The sequence below is a fragment of the Panthera leo genome, chromosome D4 (genome assembly GCF_018350215.1).
Source record: "Panthera leo isolate Ple1 chromosome D4, P.leo_Ple1_pat1.1, whole genome shotgun sequence".
Lineage (NCBI taxonomy): Eukaryota > Metazoa > Chordata > Mammalia > Carnivora > Felidae > Panthera > Panthera leo.
This window is the reverse complement of record NC_056691.1, coordinates 7,053,881-7,073,495: the sequence shown is the minus strand read 5'-3', so window position 1 is coordinate 7,073,495 and position 19,615 is coordinate 7,053,881. Positions and strand designations below refer to the sequence as shown.

The window sequence follows — 19,615 nt, the reverse complement described above, 5'->3', positions numbered from 1 at the left end:
AAAATGTTGTGAACCCTGGTTCCCCGGAACCTGACCTTATATTTCCCCTGGGAGCAAGGATTCAGTATTTGCTAACTCACTGTCGGTGGGTGGCACTTTGTAGAACATAACCACCAGGCATTACGAGAAGCATCTGAACCACCCAGAGAAGAGGGTGAGCCCCATTGCGTCTACACCCTCCACTACTCCATTGAGTTGAGTTGGGCACCTCTTGCTTTAGAGTTGCAAGACCACCTAAATATGGAATACAAGGCCACGTTGCTTCTCCAAAACTCTCTGCCCAGATGTGATTTGGGGTCCAGAGTTTTCCACTCTCGACGGGCCATGCGGCGCAGGCACTGTGTGTCATGCAACTCAATTCAGTGGGGTTGGGAAGCACCCTCCAGGACAGAGGACGTCAGTATGCCTGCAGCAGAACGCCCTGCCAGGTAAAGAGGAATAAACCACAAGCAGCCTCACCTCAGTTCTGCCACCAGGAGTTCGCCATCCAATTATGAATAAAATCCATTAGGTTTTGAGAGCGGTTGGCCTTTCAGCTTTGGAGATGAGACTGTGTGGGCCCGAAGCAGTAAATCTGTAGTCCTAGAGAAGGTTTCTGCTGAGCGTTCTCTGCCCCCACCCAGAAGGGAACGATTTAAGGAAGAAAGAAATGTTTGGTAGACTTGGTTCAAATCAGAGAGACCACGGTTGGCTCCAGCTTCCTGCTGCAGGAAACATTAAGTCCTCCGACTGGCTCTGTGGCCCTCCATGGCTGGGCTCCTCCCTGGTTTCCCGGCTCCCTTCCCAGTGGCCTTTTCTCTTTCCCATCCAGACCCACCTCCTCAGTTACTCCTTATTCCTGCCTTTCCACGTGGTTCCGAAAAGATTGTTTTTTTTTAATTTTTTTTTTTAACGTTTATTTATTTTTGAGACAGAGAGAGACAGAGCATGAACAGGGGAGGATCAGAGAGAGAGGGAGACACAGAATCTGAAACAGGCTTCAGGCTCTGAGCAGTCAGCACAGAGCCCAACGCGGGGCTCGAACTCACGGACTGTGAGATCATGACCTGAGCCGAAGTCGGACACTTAACCGACTGAGCCACCCAGGCGCCCCCCAAAAAGATTTTTTTGAGCACTCCCTGTGAGCCAGGCCCTGCTGGGCATTGGGATGACAGTGGTACAAAGACAGACACGGCTTGTGCCCTCATGTGACGAGTGATGAGTATTGCAATAGGGAAGGACAGGGTGCTTACTCCAGGGCTTTTAACAGAGAGGCTTAAATTAGTTTGGGGGCCATAAAGGATGAGTGGAATTCTCCAGGCAGGGTGCAGCGGCCTGGGGATGACTTTGGCCTCTGCTTATGCCATGTTTCTGGTGTTGGCCTTCATCTCTTGGCTGCCCCTACCGCTCAGGCTTAGCTTTCCCTAACCGCCGGCGCCCCCAGTCAATCTCCGCCCGAAGCCTGTAACTTGACCGCGCAGTTAATTACACACCCTCCTGCTACCATTGGTTTGTTTTTCTCACGGTTAATCTTATCTGTCTAGCTGTATTTTAAGACTTCTAAGTCACCAATGCAGTCAGCACACTCTAGCTGCTCGATAAATATGAGTTTGAGCATATCAGATGAAAAGTAAAAAATGGCACCCCAGTAACTTATCAACCATATATAATACATTATAAACCTGGCTTGCGGCACTCAGATCATGTTATCTCCCTGTGAAATCTCTCAGTGAAATCTCATGCTGCACCACTCAGATGAGGTTGTGTCTCAGCATATCTCATGCTGTTCTTACTCAGGATAAGATAACGAAATGGCTTATAGTAGCTGGTATTTGGTTAATATTTATATCTCTACAATCCTGTTGGTCATCCAGGATCAGAGGCGGTAAAGAATGCGCCTGTGTTTTACTATCATGATACAACAGATAGTAAAATGTCCTAAAAATGTTCACCCTGTTAAATATTTTGCAGTTCCTGCATTATTAATTCCTCTCTTTTTCACACAGACTCCAAATGTAACTAGTAGTTAGAATAACTCTGAAAAGCACCTCAAATCTACAATTCTTACTAAAAATGTAAGATATCCCAGTTGGTTCGAGCCCCACATGAGGCTCCATGCTGATAGCTCAGAGCCTGGAGCCTGCTTCAGATTCTGTCTCCCTCTCTGCCCCTCCCCTGGTTGTGCTCTGTTTGTCTCTCTCTCTCTCTCTAAAAAATGAATAAACATTAAAAAAAAATTTTTAATATAAGACATCCCAGAATAAGACATCTTCAAAAGAAATCTTCAAGTTTGGATTTTTTGAGAGACAAAGAGAAAAAAAAATCACTTTAAAGTTCAGCGGCAGATGGTGGGGGCAGTAAAAACTTGGGTTGTTTTTTTTTTCTTTTTGTCCCCAAGTATGGTGGCCTTTGACTGGTGGATTACTAGTTTAGTAGGTGTGGCCGTCGTATCTTCCCATTTCGGGGCCTCTGCTCTCCAACAGCATTCTAATCACGCATCCATATATTCTCTTGGTTTTGACCCACAGAACAAAACAAAGGAATACAAAGTCATAGGCCTGTATTCAGACGGCATAAACGTCCTGGGCTTGATTGTCTTTTGCCTCGTCTTTGGACTTGTCATTGGAAAAATGGGAGAGAAAGGACAGATTCTGGTGGATTTCTTCACTGCTCTGAGCGATGCAACCATGAAAATCGTCCAGATCATTATGTGGTGAGCAGATGCCTGTTAATGCCATCCTGCTTCTCCTGACAGTTGCCCCCTCAAAATTGGAGTAAAGAAGCCTAGGAAGGGTGAACATAGAATATCAAGACACTAGAGCATTCAGTAACTATGCGTATTACATGGGAGTTAGTTCACTAACAAGAATCTAGGTTTTAGCTATTGTCTTTTCTGCCAAAGCCCTTGATCGTCTTACACCCAACCAGCATTCATCTAAGAAATAACTCTTTTTTTAATTAATTTATTTTGAGAGAGAGAGAGTGAGGGTGGGGAAGAGAGGGAGAGTGGGAATCCCAAGCAGGCTTCATGCTGTCAGCACAGGGCCCCACATGGGGCTCGAACTCACAAACCGTGAGATCCTGAGCTGAAATCAACAGTCAGATGCTTAACCAATTGAGCCACCCAGGCGTCCCTCTAAGAAATAACTCTTAAATTAAGGATTTGAGGGGCGCCTGGATGGCTCAGTTAAGTGTCCAGCTTCAGCTCAGGTCATGATCTCATAGTTTGTGGGTTAAAGCCCCGCATCAGGCTCTGTGCTGACAGCCTGCTTTGGATTCTGTGTCTCCCTCTCTCTCTGACCCTCCCCCACTCACACTCTGTCTCTCTCTCTCTCTCAAGAATAAATATTTTTAAAATTTTTCTTTAATTAAAGATTTGAAAGGGTTCTTTGCACATCACAACACAAGGTGCTTTCCTTGTTAGGCCCCGTGCATAAGTGATGTTCAAAATTCTTGCAACTGGTACAGCACAGGCCCTAATCCATCCAGATGAAAACTACCATTTGGGTCAGCATACCAGTGGCATCACCCTGTCCCTGGAGATGCCAAACTCCAACTTTTCTAGGTGATCCCTGCCCCACTTATATTGAGTTGTTTCAACATTATGGACTCTGAAGTGTAGACAGTGACAGTGACTCAAAGGGTTTCGTGATTTCAGCCACTTACTCCCACTGAACCTCACCTTCATCATCTGCAAAAGAGGATAATAGAAATCTGCCCCTAGATTTGGGAGAAGTGCATCAAGGGAAATGATGCACGTCAAATACTTAACCCAATACAAGGCACGTAATGAGAGCTCTGCAAACAGGGCTGTTCTGACCACTTCTACTACTAATCATATTGCTCTATGGCTGACACTACCTCCTGGGGAACAAGATGACTGAGGCCAGGAAGAGCATGGGGGCCATATATGGGGGATCAGGCAAAAACGAGATCTGCCGTTGTGACTGTTAGCAGGACGTATGTGTACCGGGAGTGAGGCATGGGCTATGCACTCATTTAACCACACGTTCTTGCCGAGTCTGCTCATCTAGGGTGGCTGAGGTGGGTAGGATTTAAGACACATGTGCGGGTGCTGAAACCTGGCGCCAGGGGTCCACCAGGGCCTGAGGCCGAAACCTTGGCTTTATCGTGTAGCAGGTGTGCTTCCCAGCTGAGCACACGTGCCAGGCCAAGGTGCGTGCCCCGGCCCGTTTCCTCCCCAGCGATCCCACCTTGAAAAGACACCAGATGACAGAAGTGTCTTTGCTATGCTTGCTTTCTAGTTACATGCCACTTGGCATTTTGTTCCTGATTGCCGGGAAGATCATAGAGGTTGAAGACTGGGAAATATTCCGCAAGCTGGGCCTTTACATGGCCACCGTCCTGAGTGGGTACGTCCGACTCCAGGGAGGAAGCAGCCAACTTCTTTTGGGCCAACGGACTGGTGCCGAGAAGCTGCCTTTTGGTTAAAATCAGCTTCTCCCCTGTGCAGGGAAAGATGGTTGAGAGATAAGAGAGCAGGGGGAGGAGGGCTGCCCTTTAACAGCTGTACTGGAGGAGGATCCCACTGTGCTACTTGCCAGATCTCGGCAGAACAGCCTGGACCATGGTTTGTTGCTGCCTTTATTAGTTGTGTTAAAATCATTTTTTAAAATGAGCAAGACCCACTGGTAGCCTCTCTTGGCGTTCACTTCTTCAAGGATGGAAACTCACCAAACTAGTAGGAATGGCCCACAGGTACCCCAACCCCAAGAAAGACATTAGGCAGGGCCTACGTGGAAGGAGACTTGAGCCAGTCGGAAGGGATGGCTGGTTGGTCCCAGCCCTGCAGGTGGGGCCGGGCACCACTGCCACACCATGCATCATCCAAGTGTCAGGGAGCATGCTGGGAAACTCTTCCAGCTGGGAGGTACTGTGTAAAAGCTGGAAGGCAGCAGGGGACAGGTCGTTTGCATATTTATTGCAGCCCAGTCATTGGCTCCTTAAGGGCAGGTATGGTGGATAAGTTAGGAATGCTGGCCCCGGATATCTAGCAGGGACAGGATTCGTCACAGGTGTTAAGAAACACGGACCAAGGGAATGAATAAGTATCATCAGTTTGACTCGCACAGGTCAGTAGCCCCCAGACGCCCAACTTGAGCAATGAGCTCACCCACTGGAAGGCAGGTGCACTGGGAAGCTTATCTGTCTTTACCAAAAGCACCACCCTGCCAGCCAGCAAGAAGAAGCCTGGGTTCCTCCAGTGTGAGGGCCATTGTCAAATCTCAGGGCCCCAGTGGTAAGGCAGCAGGGCCATCTACCCTTCTCGAAGACAGGGCCTGGGTCCAGGCAGTCATCTGGCCGAGTTTTATTATACTGAGCCATTTTCTAACAGTTCTGGTTTCTGTTCTCTTGCCCTACCTTGGTTTTTAACAGAAAACTCAGCTTCTCATAGTTCTTAGCCACAAGCTCTATGTGAAGACCCTCAAGATGGACCTTCAGGATCTGTATTAACAATGATCATTTCTTATTGTTTCAGCTTTGAATAACTGATCTGTAAACGCTTTACGTGGACACTATATGGCATCTGCTGGATTGGTCTCATTTTTTAAGCCCCCTGTTTTGCGTAACCTATATATCTCAGTGTGAAATAAGGAATAGTTTTGGAAGGCAAGAATAACAAAGAAAAGAGGGTCAGTCCTGAAGTAGGTGGAAGGAGACTCCACCAGTATGACTGGAGGAGAGCAGGGACTTCCTCCTTACCACAGCCTGCCTGGCCTACTAGATGGTGGGCACCATCCAGCAGGACAGCAGTGGTCCAGGGAATAGACGGGCTGAGTGCTATGATAAGGGCCTATGGTAGAGGTTTGTGCAGAGCCACAAACCTACAACAGAGGAAAGGGTCTGCCCAACCTGGGAAGGTAAAGGAAGGCTTCCTGGAGGAGAGGGACCTTTTGCTGAGTGTTAGAGGAGGGATAAGAATTCAGCAGCAGCGGCAGGTGAAAGCATTTTAGCACCTGTTGGCAGAAATAGCGTGCACAAAGCTTGGCGGCATGATGTAAGTGTTGTGTGAGCTCTGAAATGTGGATTCAGCTACTGGCTTCACCGCCGACTTTGACAAGATACTTCGTTTGCTAAGTGAATGTCCTCACCCTCACTGCCGGAATGGAGACCTGCCCTACCTCTGATTTTCTTTTGGGTCATAATGCAAATCAAATGATATATCATGAGTAAAAAAGCTGTTTGAAAAGAAGGATTAATATGAGGAGGTGGTGTCATCTAAGAATCTGCTTCTTTGACTTGTTTCCAGGCTGGCAATCCACTCCATCGTCATTCTCCCACTGATCTATTTCATAGTCGTTCGGAAGAACCCTTTCCGGTTCGCCATGGGAATGGCCCAGGCTCTTCTGACGGCTCTCATGATCTCTTCCAGGTAAATGTACGAGGAGTGTCTGGAGGAAGTCTCTGGGCTGCAGAGACTAATCAGCTCTTACTGGCTGCGGCTGAGAGCTGTACGGGCCACTTGTGAAGCTGACCAAGCACCGGCCACAGCTTGTCCTTCTGTAGCTAGCTTTAACTCCAGGAAGGACCTCTGTCTTCTCCCCCTGTGCATCCTGGAGCATATTGCTTCACCCTACTGCATATTCCCTGCCCTCATGGCATGGCCTGCAGCCCAGAAGGGGTTTATGGTATAACTCAGAGAATGGCGGACACAGCACGTTCCCACTCCTGGACCTGCCCAGAGTGCCAGCATGCTTTGGGCTCTTGGTTTAGTTTCGGGAATAGAAGTGTCTCTTCAGGCAGGGATTGAGCACCAGCATTCCTAGACCATACGTTCCTTTCTCTCTTTTTTTAATTTTTTTTAATGTTTATTTTTGAGAGAGAGAGAGAGTGAGCAGGGCAGGAGCAGAGAGGCAGACACAGAATTCAAAGCAGGCTCCAGGCTCTGAGCTGTCAGCACAGAGCCCAACACGGGACTCAAACTCACAAACCGTGAGACCGTGAGATCGTGACCTGAGCCGAAGTCGGACGCTCAACCGACTGAGCCACCCAGGCGCCCCGACCCCTTTCTCTTTTTATCACACAGTTCGGCCACACTGCCTGTCACTTTCCGCTGTGCCGAAGAAAAGAACCAGGTGGACAAGAGGATCACTAGGTTTGTGCTGCCCGTCGGGGCTACCATCAACATGGATGGGACTGCGCTCTATGAAGCGGTGGCGGCTGTGTTTATCGCACAGTTGAATAACCTGGACTTGGGCATCGGGCAGATCATCACTATCAGGTAGGGCGCGAGGCCACACTTACTTTCATTTCTGTTACTGGAATTGTGGCAGGTGAAAGTCATCTGAAGGGAGCTCACGAATGGTCCACTGGTGGATTGATTTTCTTGGTCTAAAGTCCCTTCCCAAGATTAAACACATTACCAGAAGTGGAATCATGGTGTGGAAGGTTTCTGCTTCAGGGTCTGAATACCCAAAGGTATCACTGTTCTCAGTTCAGTGCACCCACTAGGTGCTAGGCACACAGTAGGTGCCAAGGATTCAAGATTGAATAAGGGCCAGGCCCTGCTTTCAGGGGGTCCCCAGTAGGTAAGGGAGATAGATATCTAAATAAATGCTGAGTGGTGTGATAAGGGCTCTAGTGGAGGTCTGAGGGGACACAGAAGGCACCAAAGAAGGAAGGGAAGGTGAGGAGAGGCTTCCTGGAAGAGGAAAAAGCTTAGCTAAGTCTTAGAAGAGGAGTAAGAATTTAGTAGGAGAAGGAACCTAAGAGCACTTGGGATAAAAGGACTAGCATGGGCAGGGGTTTGTGATGTAACCATGGCCTAGTTACAGAGTTCAGACTATTGGATGTGGCTACATAAAGAGAACAATGTGGAGAACACAGAGAAACGAGTGGACAGGGATCATCTCATGAAAGGCTTTGTGAGAGGCGCTCGTGGAGGGGCTCAGTCTTTCATAATATGGGCAGATTTGCATTTTTAAAAGCTAACTTTGTGATACGGTGGGTAGACTGGGTGGATGGACAGGAGTTTGCTGGAGGACTAGCTAGGAGACCACCACAGGAGTCCAAGTAAGGAATTAAAAGGCCTCCATCCAGGCACTGGCCCTGAGGATGGAGAAGGGCTTCCAAATTCAAGGGGCATCAGTGGATTCAGAGTGAGGGACGGGGGAAGGTTAGGATGACCTCCAGGGTTGGTGGATGCTTCTGGACTGATGAATGGCGCTCACCAGAACAAGCACTAGTGGAAGAGAAGTGTCGGTGGGAAGACAAAGAGCTTACGCTGTTTGTCACGTTGAATTTGAAATGCCTTTAAGACATCCAGGTAGAACTCTGCAGTGAGAAATGTGGTCTTGACTTCAGATAAGGAAGTCGGACTCATCAGCTGGAGAGTGGTCACCAAGCACATGGGTCACGAGTGAGTCAGTCATCCGTGTTGGAGTCTCAGCTTCACCATGATTAGCTGTGACCTTGGCCAAGTTTCTTGAATTCTCTAAGCTTCTATTTCCTCACCTATAAAATGAGGATAATAAGAGTACCTACATTTTATGCAAGTGGTGGTAATTAAGTCAGTGCATACAAAATGCTTAGAATGGTGTATATGTAGTGAGCCCTCAGGAGATGTTGAGACGGTTAGGAGGGCATTACATAGGGAAGGTTTGTGCAGAAAAGAGAAGGACTAAGGACTGAGCCCTAGAAAATCCTCATATTAGAGGCAGGCAGAGAGGGGAGAACCAAGAGGGAGACCAAGAAGGAACAGAAAGGGAGGAGAAGAGGGGCACCTGGGTGGCTCAGTTGGTTAGACTTCTGACTTCTGCTCAGGTCATGTCTCGCAGTTCATGAGTTCAAGCCCCGCATCGGGCTCTGTGCTGACAGCTCAGAGCCTGGAGCCTGCTTTGCAATCTGTGTCTCCCTCTATCTCTGCCCCTCCCCTGCTCACACTCTGTCTCTCCCTCCCTTTCTCCCTCCCTCGGAGATAAATGAACATTTAAAAAAAAAAAAAGAAAAAAATTTAAAAAAGAATAAAAGTAGGAGAGCCACAAATCTTGCCCTGAAACCTAGAGAGGAGAGATTTCCAAGCAGAGAATTCTACTCAGGTGAAGACTGATATTGTCTGCTCAAGTAGATACTGCAAATGCCACTCGTGAATTTTTCCATAGTTGGTTCTCTGAAACAGCACCGTTCAAGATGGTAGCCGCTAGCCACACACACACAGGTTGGACGGAACGGACACAGAAGGTTCCATCAGTACAGAAATAAGTTCCGCCATTATGGAAAATTTTGCTGGACTGCGCTGCTTGGAAGGGATGCATTGGGTTGAAAGTTAAATCTGGAGACTTTTATGAAGTGTACAGTGGGAGTTTCCAACTAAACCGGGTCCCTACGTGAGGTGGACTCTGACCTTGCCGAGTTAACTCACTGCTGCAACCCCAGCACTTGGCACAGGCATAAACTCCGGGCATAAAATAAGTTCCGAGAATGTTCTTATACGGTATTTTTTTTCTAATTTTTTTTAATGTTTATTTTTGAGAGAGACAGAGTGTGAGCAGGGGAAGGGCAGAGACAGAGAGAGACACAGAATCCAAAGCAGGCTCCAGGCTCTGAGCTGTCAGCACAGAGCCTGATGCGGGGCCCAAACCCACGAACCGCGAGATCATGACCTGAGCCGAAGTGGACGCTTAACCGACTGAGCCACCCAGACGCCCCTAATACAGTATATTTTTAAATTTTCCCCAGCCCTAAATCATAAAGTATTTATTGCCATTTGCTCGACGTTAACTGAAGACCGGTACAAAGTGGACCATTTGGCACATCAGCTGGGAGGCAATACCGATGCTGCCTGGCCTGTAAAAAGTGTCCGAGGCTTAAGAAGCTTGAGCCCAAAGAGCTAGAGTGAAGTCCTGTGGTTGGAACAGCAATGAGTGTGTTAAAATTGAAACCTTGAGTCACGTCTGAGAAAGCTCCGCAGCCACCTGTGGTCCAGTGGTTGTGACTCTGGCCATTCCCAGCAGACTTTCCAACTCCCTCGTCCTGGCCTGTGGCACCCAGTCTGCATTGGACTGATTTCCAAGCAGTGGTCGCAAGAGGCGCCCGTTCTTTTGGGCATTTGCCACTTTGTGATGAAGTCCACACACCCCCTCCATCTTAACATTTCCTAGATATTTCTAACCTTGTTTTTTTTTTTAAACTGACTGCTAGAGAAGTAAACTTTGGGTCTAGAGGCTAAATAATTCACATCAAAACCTCTTGCCCTGCTCTAGTGTTGTGTGTGGGTTTTTTTGAGATTTCATTCGTAAATAATCTCCATATCCAACATGGGGCTTGAACTCACGACCCCCCAGATCAAGAGTCACACGCTCCACTGACTGAGCCAGCCATGCGTCCCTTGTATTCTTCAGGCAGAATTGCCGATAAGTAACCACCGGCCCATAGCCAACAACCACAACTGTGAAGCCCAGAGTAATCATTGACCTAAAATTTAAAATCCTCTCTGGCTCTGCCTGGGACAGAATGAAATAAGAAACATGATTTTTCCCTTGACAAGTTACAGTTGTGGCTCATGTGGCTGACGGTTAAAGAGATCCCATAGTTCATCTCTTTTCTGTGGTGCTTTTGGGCTGGACATCGAGGAAACATACGCACCATCCGCCCAAGACAAACCCTTTTGTGGTTTTATCATAATAGTCACTAATCAAAGGTTATACCTGATTGAAGATGGGGCAAATATTCTTGTAAAAGAAGAGAATTACTGGATTTGGGGCCTTCAAAGAGCTTAGAGGGGAAAAGGAGCCATAGGGGCAATAATAGTGATTGTTTTGTGGTAGCAGTAGTAGGAATACTGATGGCAGCTAAATAGCAGAAATGGCATTGGGTTTTTTTTATCTTAGAGTGTGTGTGAGCAAGGGCGGGGGGGGGGTGCAGAGAGAGGGGGCTCCAGGCAGGCTCCACACTCAGCTCAATCCCAGTCCCACAAACCTGGGTTCATGACCTGAGCGGAAATCAAAAGAGTCTGACACACAACCGAGCCACCCAGGGGCCCCAGAGATGCCATCGGTTGTTAAGCATCTGCTGCATCCTGGTGCTCATACTGGATGCCCTTCCTACATTACCTCATTTAATCTTCTTGGAGCCCTGCAAGGGAGACAGTCTCCCCATCCTCCGGGCAAGAACTGAGATCCGGAGGGAACTTGCCTAAGGACACGCTGTGAGTGAAAACAGCCGAGGCAGGTCTTGTTGTTTTTTAATGTTTGTTTATTTTTGAGGAGTGTGGGAGAGGGGCAGAGAGAGAGGAAGAATCCGAAGCAGGCTCTGGGCTGTCAGCGCAGAGCCCAGTGCAGAGCTCAAACCCATGAACCGGGAGATCATGACCTGAGCTGAAGTCAGACGCTCAACCGACTGAGCCACCAGGCCCCCCAGAGCCAGGTCTTCTTGACGCTAAAACGCGTGCTGGCTTCAGTTCACACCCCAGACCCCGCCTGTCTGGAGACCTAAGTGCCGGTCCAAAAACTAGATCAATGCTAGGAAGTACTTTCTGCTGATGGTTATTGTGTGTTCTTCTGTGAAAACCCCTTTAAAGTCAAAGTACAATATATTCAAGCCGAATGAATACGTTTTTATATTTTTTACCCCATCTGAAGATTTATAATTCTCAGACCAAAGCCAAGTCAAATGGCCAAAGTTTAGGAAGCAAGGTCAAGGCTCAAGGGCAGAGTTTTCTTTGACCAGGTGGGTTTTGAGCCCACCAATATATTCAGTTTAAATATTTTCAACCAGCATTGACATAAACTTGGGTTTTCCAAAGAGTACTTAAGTCAGAAAAGATCTAAAGGATTATGTAAGGCCTGAAACTTTTAGAGGAATTGGGACAGCCGAAGAAATCTCTAATTTACTGTAAATTGGTGGCCACAGCCCCTGGAGGAAAACACACTTGTCAAAGAATGCTGGCCTGTGTTTGACCTTACCCTCGAACTGAGCTGTCAGCACAGAGCCTGACGCAGGGCTCGAACTCACAAACCACAAGATCATGACCTGAGCTGAAGTCGGACACTCAACCGACTGAGCCACCCAGGTGCCCCGTACTGTTTTTTTTTTTTATGTTTTTTTTGTTTGTTTGTTTGTTTTTTGAGAGAGAGAGCGTGAACAGGAGAGGGGCAGAGAGAGGGAGATCCAGAATCCAAAGCAAGCTCCAGGCTCTGAGCTGTCAGCATGGAGCCTGACTCAGGCTCGAACTCATGAACTGCGAGATCATGACCTGAGCTGAAGTCGGACGCTCAACCGACTGAGCCACCCAAGCACCCCAGGGATTCTTCTAGTTTAAATGGACTGTTTCTACATCTTCCCCCTTTCAACCCAGTGGCTTCCTTGGACTAAGGATGAGAACATGTGTCCAGAAAGTACAGTGGGTGTCCCGTCAAGCTCATTCAAATTCAGGGACTTTTCAGGGCATGGTTTCCTCCAAAATGACCAGACTTAAATAAGGATGATACTGTTGACAAAAAACGGCACATTCCAAAGAGAGGAATCCCTAGCACCACATTTTACCTGCCCAAGTGGGATCTTTTTAGAATTTTTTTTTTTTTTTTTTTAATTTTAGAGAGAGAGCGAGCACATGAGCAGGGAAGAGGGGCAGAGTGGGGGAGAGGGAGAGAATCTTAAGCAGGCTCCATGCTCCGCATAGAGCCTGACACAGGGCTTGATCCCATGACCCTGGGATCATGACCTGAACTGAAATCAAGTCAGACACTCAACCAACTGAGCCATCCAGGCTCCCCATAAGAGGGGTCTTTTTAAATATGTCATAAGGAAGTTCACTTGGCTGCCTCCCCTCGTTCCAGACCCTTCTTCCTTTTGCAGCAAGTGCATCCACTGGCCAAAGGAGCAGTCAGGAATAAATGCTTGTATCTTGCACAGGAAGCATGGTTGGTTCTCAGTTCAGTGCCCTATCAGGCAGCTCCCAGAAGCCAAGAGTCTCATGATGTCAAGAAAGTGCATAAAACGTGCTTGACCACAGCCTCATTCCTTTGTCTTCCCTGGAAATACCCTTGCCATCCACCCGGACCACCCTCCCTTTGACCATCCTCCAAGGCAACGTAAATTCCTGGCACATATGAGATGCCAGTTGATGACTGGCTGGGTGAACAGATGGACGAAGGGAGAAAGAAGGCAGGCAGCGAGGTAATTGGCGCTTATGGAAGGGGATGGACGCACGGATAGGTAGCTGATGCCTTCTACAAACACCCCAGGTGGTAAAACTCTCGCCTTCCTCTTGAATAGCCCTCTTGCTCATTTTCTGAGCGCATTCAGGCAGCTCATCTCCTTTTCCTTCCGTTAGAGAGACTTGCCATGTCTCCCCGCAGAAGGAGATGGACTTCTCTCGGTCCCCCACCGCTCCCTAATGAGGCAGAGCTGATGCTCAGCAGAGAACAGATCCTGACCGGCCAATGTGGGGGGAACACGGCCGTAACAGCCATCGGGACTAAAGGTTCCAGGCCAGGGGCCCTGAAGGGAGACACAGGTGTCTAACTCCTTTTCGGCTCGTGTGTTTTGGCTGCAGTGTCACGGCCACGGCCGCCAGCATCGGAGCCGCGGGGGTGCCGCAGGCCGGCCTGGTGACCATGGTGATCGTGCTGAGTGCCGTGGGCCTGCCCGCCGAGGACGTCACCCTCATCATTGCTGTCGACTGGCTCCTGTGAGTTGGAATAAACGCGCTGCCTCTGCCAGCTGGGGAGGCGGGCTTCCCCGCCCTGCAGAACCTGCAGTCTGTCATCATTCTGTCCTCAGATTGCCACTGCCTCATGAGCCATCCGTTGCTGCTTCAATTTCCCTCTGGCCAGGCCATCTGATAAAACGCGCTTAAAAATTAACTCCTCATAACTTGCAGCAGTGATTTTAAAAGGCCAGTGATCTCCATTAGCTTGTTTTCCCTGCAGGATGGGTGTCGGGGGTGGGAGGAGATCAACATAGAATGATAAGGTGAAGACAGAGTCACAGGCATTCCAAACCCCATAGGCCACCCTCGCCTATCCTGGCCCGGGGTCAGCGTCATAGGTGTAGAAGCGCCTGGTTTGAAGTCAGCCCTTCTTCCCGAGATCTTCAACATCATCAGGGGCCATGGTAGGAGCTGTGGGGAAAGACCAGTTTGAGTTTGAATCGCTGTTCAGTGTCTCAACAGCTTTTTGACCTCGAGGATGTCCCTTAGCTTCTCAGAGGCCCAGTTGCATTATCTGTGAAATGGGACAGATTCTGTGCATTTCATTAGGTTGTGCAGGGTCTGAGTGGGTTCATGTGACCAGCGTGTCTAGAACAGTGTCTGGTGGGCAGCATTTGCCCAATAAATGGCAGGTTTTCTTATGATTAGAATGATTTGGAACATTTGCATCGTAACTCTCTCGCACACGTGCGTGCATGGACACACGCACAGAGGGCTGACGAACACAGCAGAAATCCTGGGCAAGGTCGTGCCTTGTGTGACCTCCCCACGGTTCAGGTTGGAACGAGCCTGGTCCCCAGCTTTATCTTGGTACCCGCTTTGTGCATTGGTCTCGCTCTGTCCCCTGGCCCTCAGGGGCGAGTGTAGCTGCATATTGAGCCTTTACTCGGAACCAGCCCAGGGTTACTGGGGAGTCCGGCACTGTGTGGTTTGCAAACAGCAGCTGAGATGGTGAAGGCAGTCACGCCCCGGAAGGCCCGGGCTCCTGCTCCGGGGAAGGCGTGCCATGGGGGCCCCCCTCAGCAGCTGGCTGTGTCCCCCAGCCCCAGTGGAGGTGGCCCCTTTCTTGCCAAGATACGCCACCCCTGAGGCAAGTACTTCTCGTTTTCCTTCTAGTGACCATGGTGGGTTTGTAGTTCTCTCCTTTGCCCGATTCTTCTGGAACCAGTGACCTTCACTTCCAAGACACCCAGAGAAGCCAAAGGTCCAGTCTGATCCATGGGATAAAAAGACTCTAGTTGGTTCATACCAGGGTCTGGTTCATTCCATGGCCTTGTTCTGAATCGCAGGAGGGCACCCAGATGCGGAGGTCTGTCCCGCAGGTGTAGTTCTCACAGAAGTATTCACGTGCACAGTTCCCACCAGCAGTGCTCCGGTGTTCTGTCACCAGGGCGCCTTCCTGCCACAGGGTCCTCTCCAAGCTCAGGGTTACGGCCAGCTGGGGGTGTCATAAGGAGAAAGCCGCTCCTCGGCTGACCTCTATTTTCTGACCCTATGTCCCTGCCGGCTTGCTTCTAGAGGGACCCGGTGGCGCAGAAAAACGACTACACCAGGGACACACAAACGCACTGGAACACTTGGAGGCACACACACACACACACACACACACACACACACACTCCCCCTTTGGCAGAAACACCACCCACAGGGTCCTCTCACCTTAGCTGAGACAGATCCGGGAAATGCCCCAAGACGGAGGTTAGGACTGAGAGGCTCACTCAATTCTGAGCCTCCCTCGGCTCCCCCAAAATATTTGTAAAGACTCTCTTCACGCTTCTTGGGGAGGAGAGGAGGGAATTTGGGGAAACTGGTGCTGGGCTTACGAGGGTCCGTTGTGACTTATTGGGAGCACACGCCCAGGGAGCCTGGTTACTCCTTCTGTACTTTCATGAGCCACCTTCTGCCCTAGACCTGTGAGGAGAGAAGCCTCCCGTCCAGCCACGAGGATGGCACTCTCTGCATCTGCTTAATTCGTACCTGAACGCTCCGGTGGCAAATGGAAATGAAATCTGGGCCTCCTGTCTGACTCGCCCTCTCTCTTCCCCAGGGATCGGTTCAGGACCATGGTGAACGTCCTCGGTGATGCGTTCGGGACGGGCATTGTGGAGAAGCTCTCCAAGAAGGAACTGGAGCAAATGGATGTTTCATCTGAAGTCAACATCGTGAACCCCTTTGCCTTGGAATCCACAATACTGGATAACGAAAACTCAGACACCAAGAAGTCCTACGTCAACGGAGGCTTTGCAGTAGACAAGTCCGACAGCATCTCATTCACCCAGACCTCACAGTTCTAGAACCCCTGGCTTCATAGGACCGGGAACGATGAAGGACAGCTCCCTGAGAGTCCTCTCTTAGCAAATTCAAACATTCAATAAGGAGAAGAAACACACTGATGGCCAGTTGTACATTTGACTTGATATATAGACCTCCAGATTATTTTCTATATTTGGATTCACCGCTTTTGCTCTCCAGGTGGGGTACCATGAAAGAAAACAGATTAAAAGGAAAGCTGTATTGTCTGCAATGTAAAAATTCTATGAGAAAGTTTGGAAGTAGGTAGAGTAGTAACTATTGGATTAGGTAATGGGTGTGGAAGAAAACTTGCTTTCTCATACGCAGTCCAGTGTTTGGGTTTTTTTTTTTAAAAGACTCCTTAATTACAAATTTTTACTCAAGCTTTCTATTGGCATGGATTTCCTTTGACTTCTCACATTTTTATAGATTATAATGCATATAAATACTACCACCGCTGCCCCCCCCCATTTAATGTGCCAAATTGTCCGTTTTTAACTCATCTCCAGCCAATGTCAAAGAAACCATTTTGAAGGAAAACAGACCAGCACAGTTCTGCAATAACAGTTTCAAGATGGGTGAGGGGTGTTGCAGGAAGGGAGAAGGGTTCTTTTTTCAATGTACTGTATTGGAACACTGGTAACTAGTAACCCAGTGTTCAGTATAGAGCTAGATATATATATAGATATATATATATTTATTATTTTCATATAAGTTGCCAGACAGAGATCAGAATTGAACTGTCAATGGGAAATAAAGAGCTCTCCTTGTACTTGAATAATAACTACGATTTCAATCCAGATCTGCTTTGGGGCTTATCCCAACTCCTCTCTCAGGAGCACGAGAATGAAAAATTGTATTGTCCGTTCCACGTCTGTGTACCAGCCTCATAGCAGACATGTATTATGGTGATACGGTAAGGTGGCCGTTCATCTACAACTTCTAGACTCTACTGCTGGGAAGGAATCCATATCGGCTCTATATAAGGTAGAATGAAGATGTGTCACTCACATAAGGCTGGATGTGTTTTTATCCAACTGGAAGGCTTCATTCTTCCAAGGTCAGTTACACCCACTCAAAAAATGACGGTTCTTTGCATTTTCGTACCCATCAGGGCCCAAACAACAGTGGCAAACTACCAGCTAAATTGTACTTTAATATGGTTTTGGTGGAACAAGTCACCCTGGTCGGAAAAGCACTGTCCTTACCCTGGATTCTTGCAGAGTAAGCCCACTAGTTGATCCCCACAACACGAGATGTTGGTATCCGTGGTTCAGGGAAATTCTTCCATTGTATCAAACTTGTCTCCTCCTGAAGGGACGATTGTCCTAACGTAATCTAGTCACCTCGGCCCTGCTTAATTAAAATCCATGTCCTGTCATTCTTCTAATTTATGAAGATAGCGTATTAAAAAGTCTGTGCTTCAGCACTCATCTTGTAAATAACGCTGAACAGAAAAACTTGTATTTACAATGAGATCCAGAATAATCCTGTTTCTGCAGTATTGAGTAGCCAGTTTAAGCCTGCGCTTTTCTATCGAAGAAACCAGAAACTGTCTCAAAGGTACAGGAAAAGTAAATAAATGCTCAGTGTTGACCACTTGTCCCTGAAATCTACAAGAGAATGATACTGGATTGTCATGTAAACACCACAAATATGGACCAGCGACTGATTCCATGTGCGTTTTAAATTGCAAATACTGGGGGTGTTCACTGGAGGTAAATCTTAACTATCAACGCAACTGTATTCATAATTTATCTCAGGCCCGAGAGGTCCTACCCCCTTGGCCGTTTGTCTCCAACTGGAGGCACTCAAGTTGGCAGAGCTGTTCGTGAACTGTAGGTCATCCTAATTTTGGAGTGAGTTTGTAACCAGCCTCTTAACACACTGTGCTGTTAACTCATAAAAAGAAACCAATGTTCCATTTCAGTCTCAATAAATACTTCCGTCATTCTTTCTTCCCCCGCCTTGTTCTTTCTTTATCTTTTATCTCACTCAGGTGGGGCGTGGGAAGGTGGAGACAGATTGTAAACGGATTATTGTTTTCAAAACTGTTTATGCTCGAGAATGAAAAAGCCGGGCTTGAGGAAAAGTAATCTGATTCTTCATGTGAATCAGTGGGGATGATAAGGCTGAAATGCAGTGCCATAAGTTATAAATAGTCCGTCCATATTTTATGGCTGAGATGGAGAAGGTGTGATCTGACCAGAAATTACTATACTGGGAGGTAGTCTTATCTCAATATGATGGCGACCTGGTTTCACTGAAGGACCATTCCTGCCCTCAGAAATGGGACTATAGACTACAAATGTTGTATTCGGGGAGGTCCTGCCCGGAACCTGAGTCATGACAGGGTTCTGCTGGTGCCCTTGCTGGCAGTCTGTGATAGACAGCAAACAAATGGACAACCCCCTAGGCCCTACTGAGGGAGGGCAGTGTCTCACAGAAATGTTTGTCATTGCAAACGTTAGTCTGTGGCCAGACTCATTCAGAGTAGTTTCCTTCTTGAGGCAACATTAGATAAAAACACCCAACACATCACTTAGAGATTTGCTTGGAAGATTAAGTGTACTTGAGCAGGACCCCCAATGACTTGGTTCTTGCCCAAAGTCTACTCCTATACAGAGGGATGGTGTTATCAGCTCTAATAAACGACTATTTCTCAACAAACCATTGGACGAGGCCCTCTATTAAAAACACACCCCATTCTTAGAATAGCTTGAGAAAACTGTGTTTGGCTTATAATCAGGCAGTGGGCCGGCAATGGTGTTGGCTTTGCAGATGTTAAGAATCTTCCCTTCTGGAACGGAAAGAGGAAATGGTCATGCAGAGCCTTGACATGATGCCAAGCAGACACAATTTGCCAAGCAACTATTTTGTATTTTCTAATTGCCCAGCAAGCGATCACAGAGCCCAGTGAGACTGCCTTAAGCATTAGATGAGAAAATAGACGTAATGCACGTAGCACATGAAACGTTTCATAAAAGCTAGTGCCTCCTGCCAAAAAGTCCTATACACCCTCGTCCCCCACTTACATGGGTCACCCACAGACATCCAACTGACATGACCGAAAATTATAGTTTTCACCACTTGGCCTTACCTGGGTTATTAGAACAAACAGTAAATCCAACCTAGTGAAACTTAATAAGCAACCCCCATTCTATAAAGGGAAGCTCTTTCTGAAAATGGGACATTTTCACTTAAACAGTATAAGACCTAGAATATTGCCTCTTTCCTAAAAGATCATGTGGCAGGAGGGGGGTGGCTCAGTCAAGCGTCCAACTCTTGATTTCTGCTCAGATCACAATCTCACTGTTGGTAGGTTCGAGACCCCTGTCTGGCTCTGCACTGACAGGATGGAACCTGCTTGGGATTCTCTCTCTCCCTCCCTCCCTCTCTGCGCCTCTCCCCTCAAAATAAGTAAACTTAATTTTTTTTTATGTTTATTTATTTTTGAGAGACAGAGCATGAATGGGGGGGAGGGGGGGGGTACAGAGAAAGGGAGACACAGAATCTGAAACAGGCTCCAGGCTCTGAGCTGTCAGCACAGAGTCTGACGTGGGGCTTGAACTCACGAACCGTGAGATCATGACCTGAGCTGAAGTCGGGCGCTTAACTGACTGAGCCACCCAGGAGCCCCAAAATAAGTAAACTTAAAAAAAAAATCACATG

The 19,615-nt window shown here is 47.9% G+C and overlaps 1 protein-coding gene across 1 annotated transcript in view; it reads left to right on the top strand.

Moving 5' to 3' along the window:
- SLC1A1 (solute carrier family 1 member 1) overlaps positions 1–17,901 on the top strand; it is an 82,203-nt gene extending 64,302 nt beyond the window's left edge. The window contains exons 7-12 of the mRNA XM_042913465.1: positions 2,508–2,692; positions 4,245–4,352; positions 6,251–6,373; positions 7,028–7,222; positions 13,496–13,630; positions 15,699–17,901. Of these exons, the coding sequence (XP_042769399.1) occupies positions 2,508–2,692; positions 4,245–4,352; positions 6,251–6,373; positions 7,028–7,222; positions 13,496–13,630; positions 15,699–15,945 (993 nt within the window). The 3' untranslated portion in view covers positions 15,946–17,901. The remainder of the gene's footprint in view (positions 1–2,507; positions 2,693–4,244; positions 4,353–6,250; positions 6,374–7,027; positions 7,223–13,495; positions 13,631–15,698) is intronic.
- Positions 17,902–19,615: the final 1,714 nt, after the last annotated feature.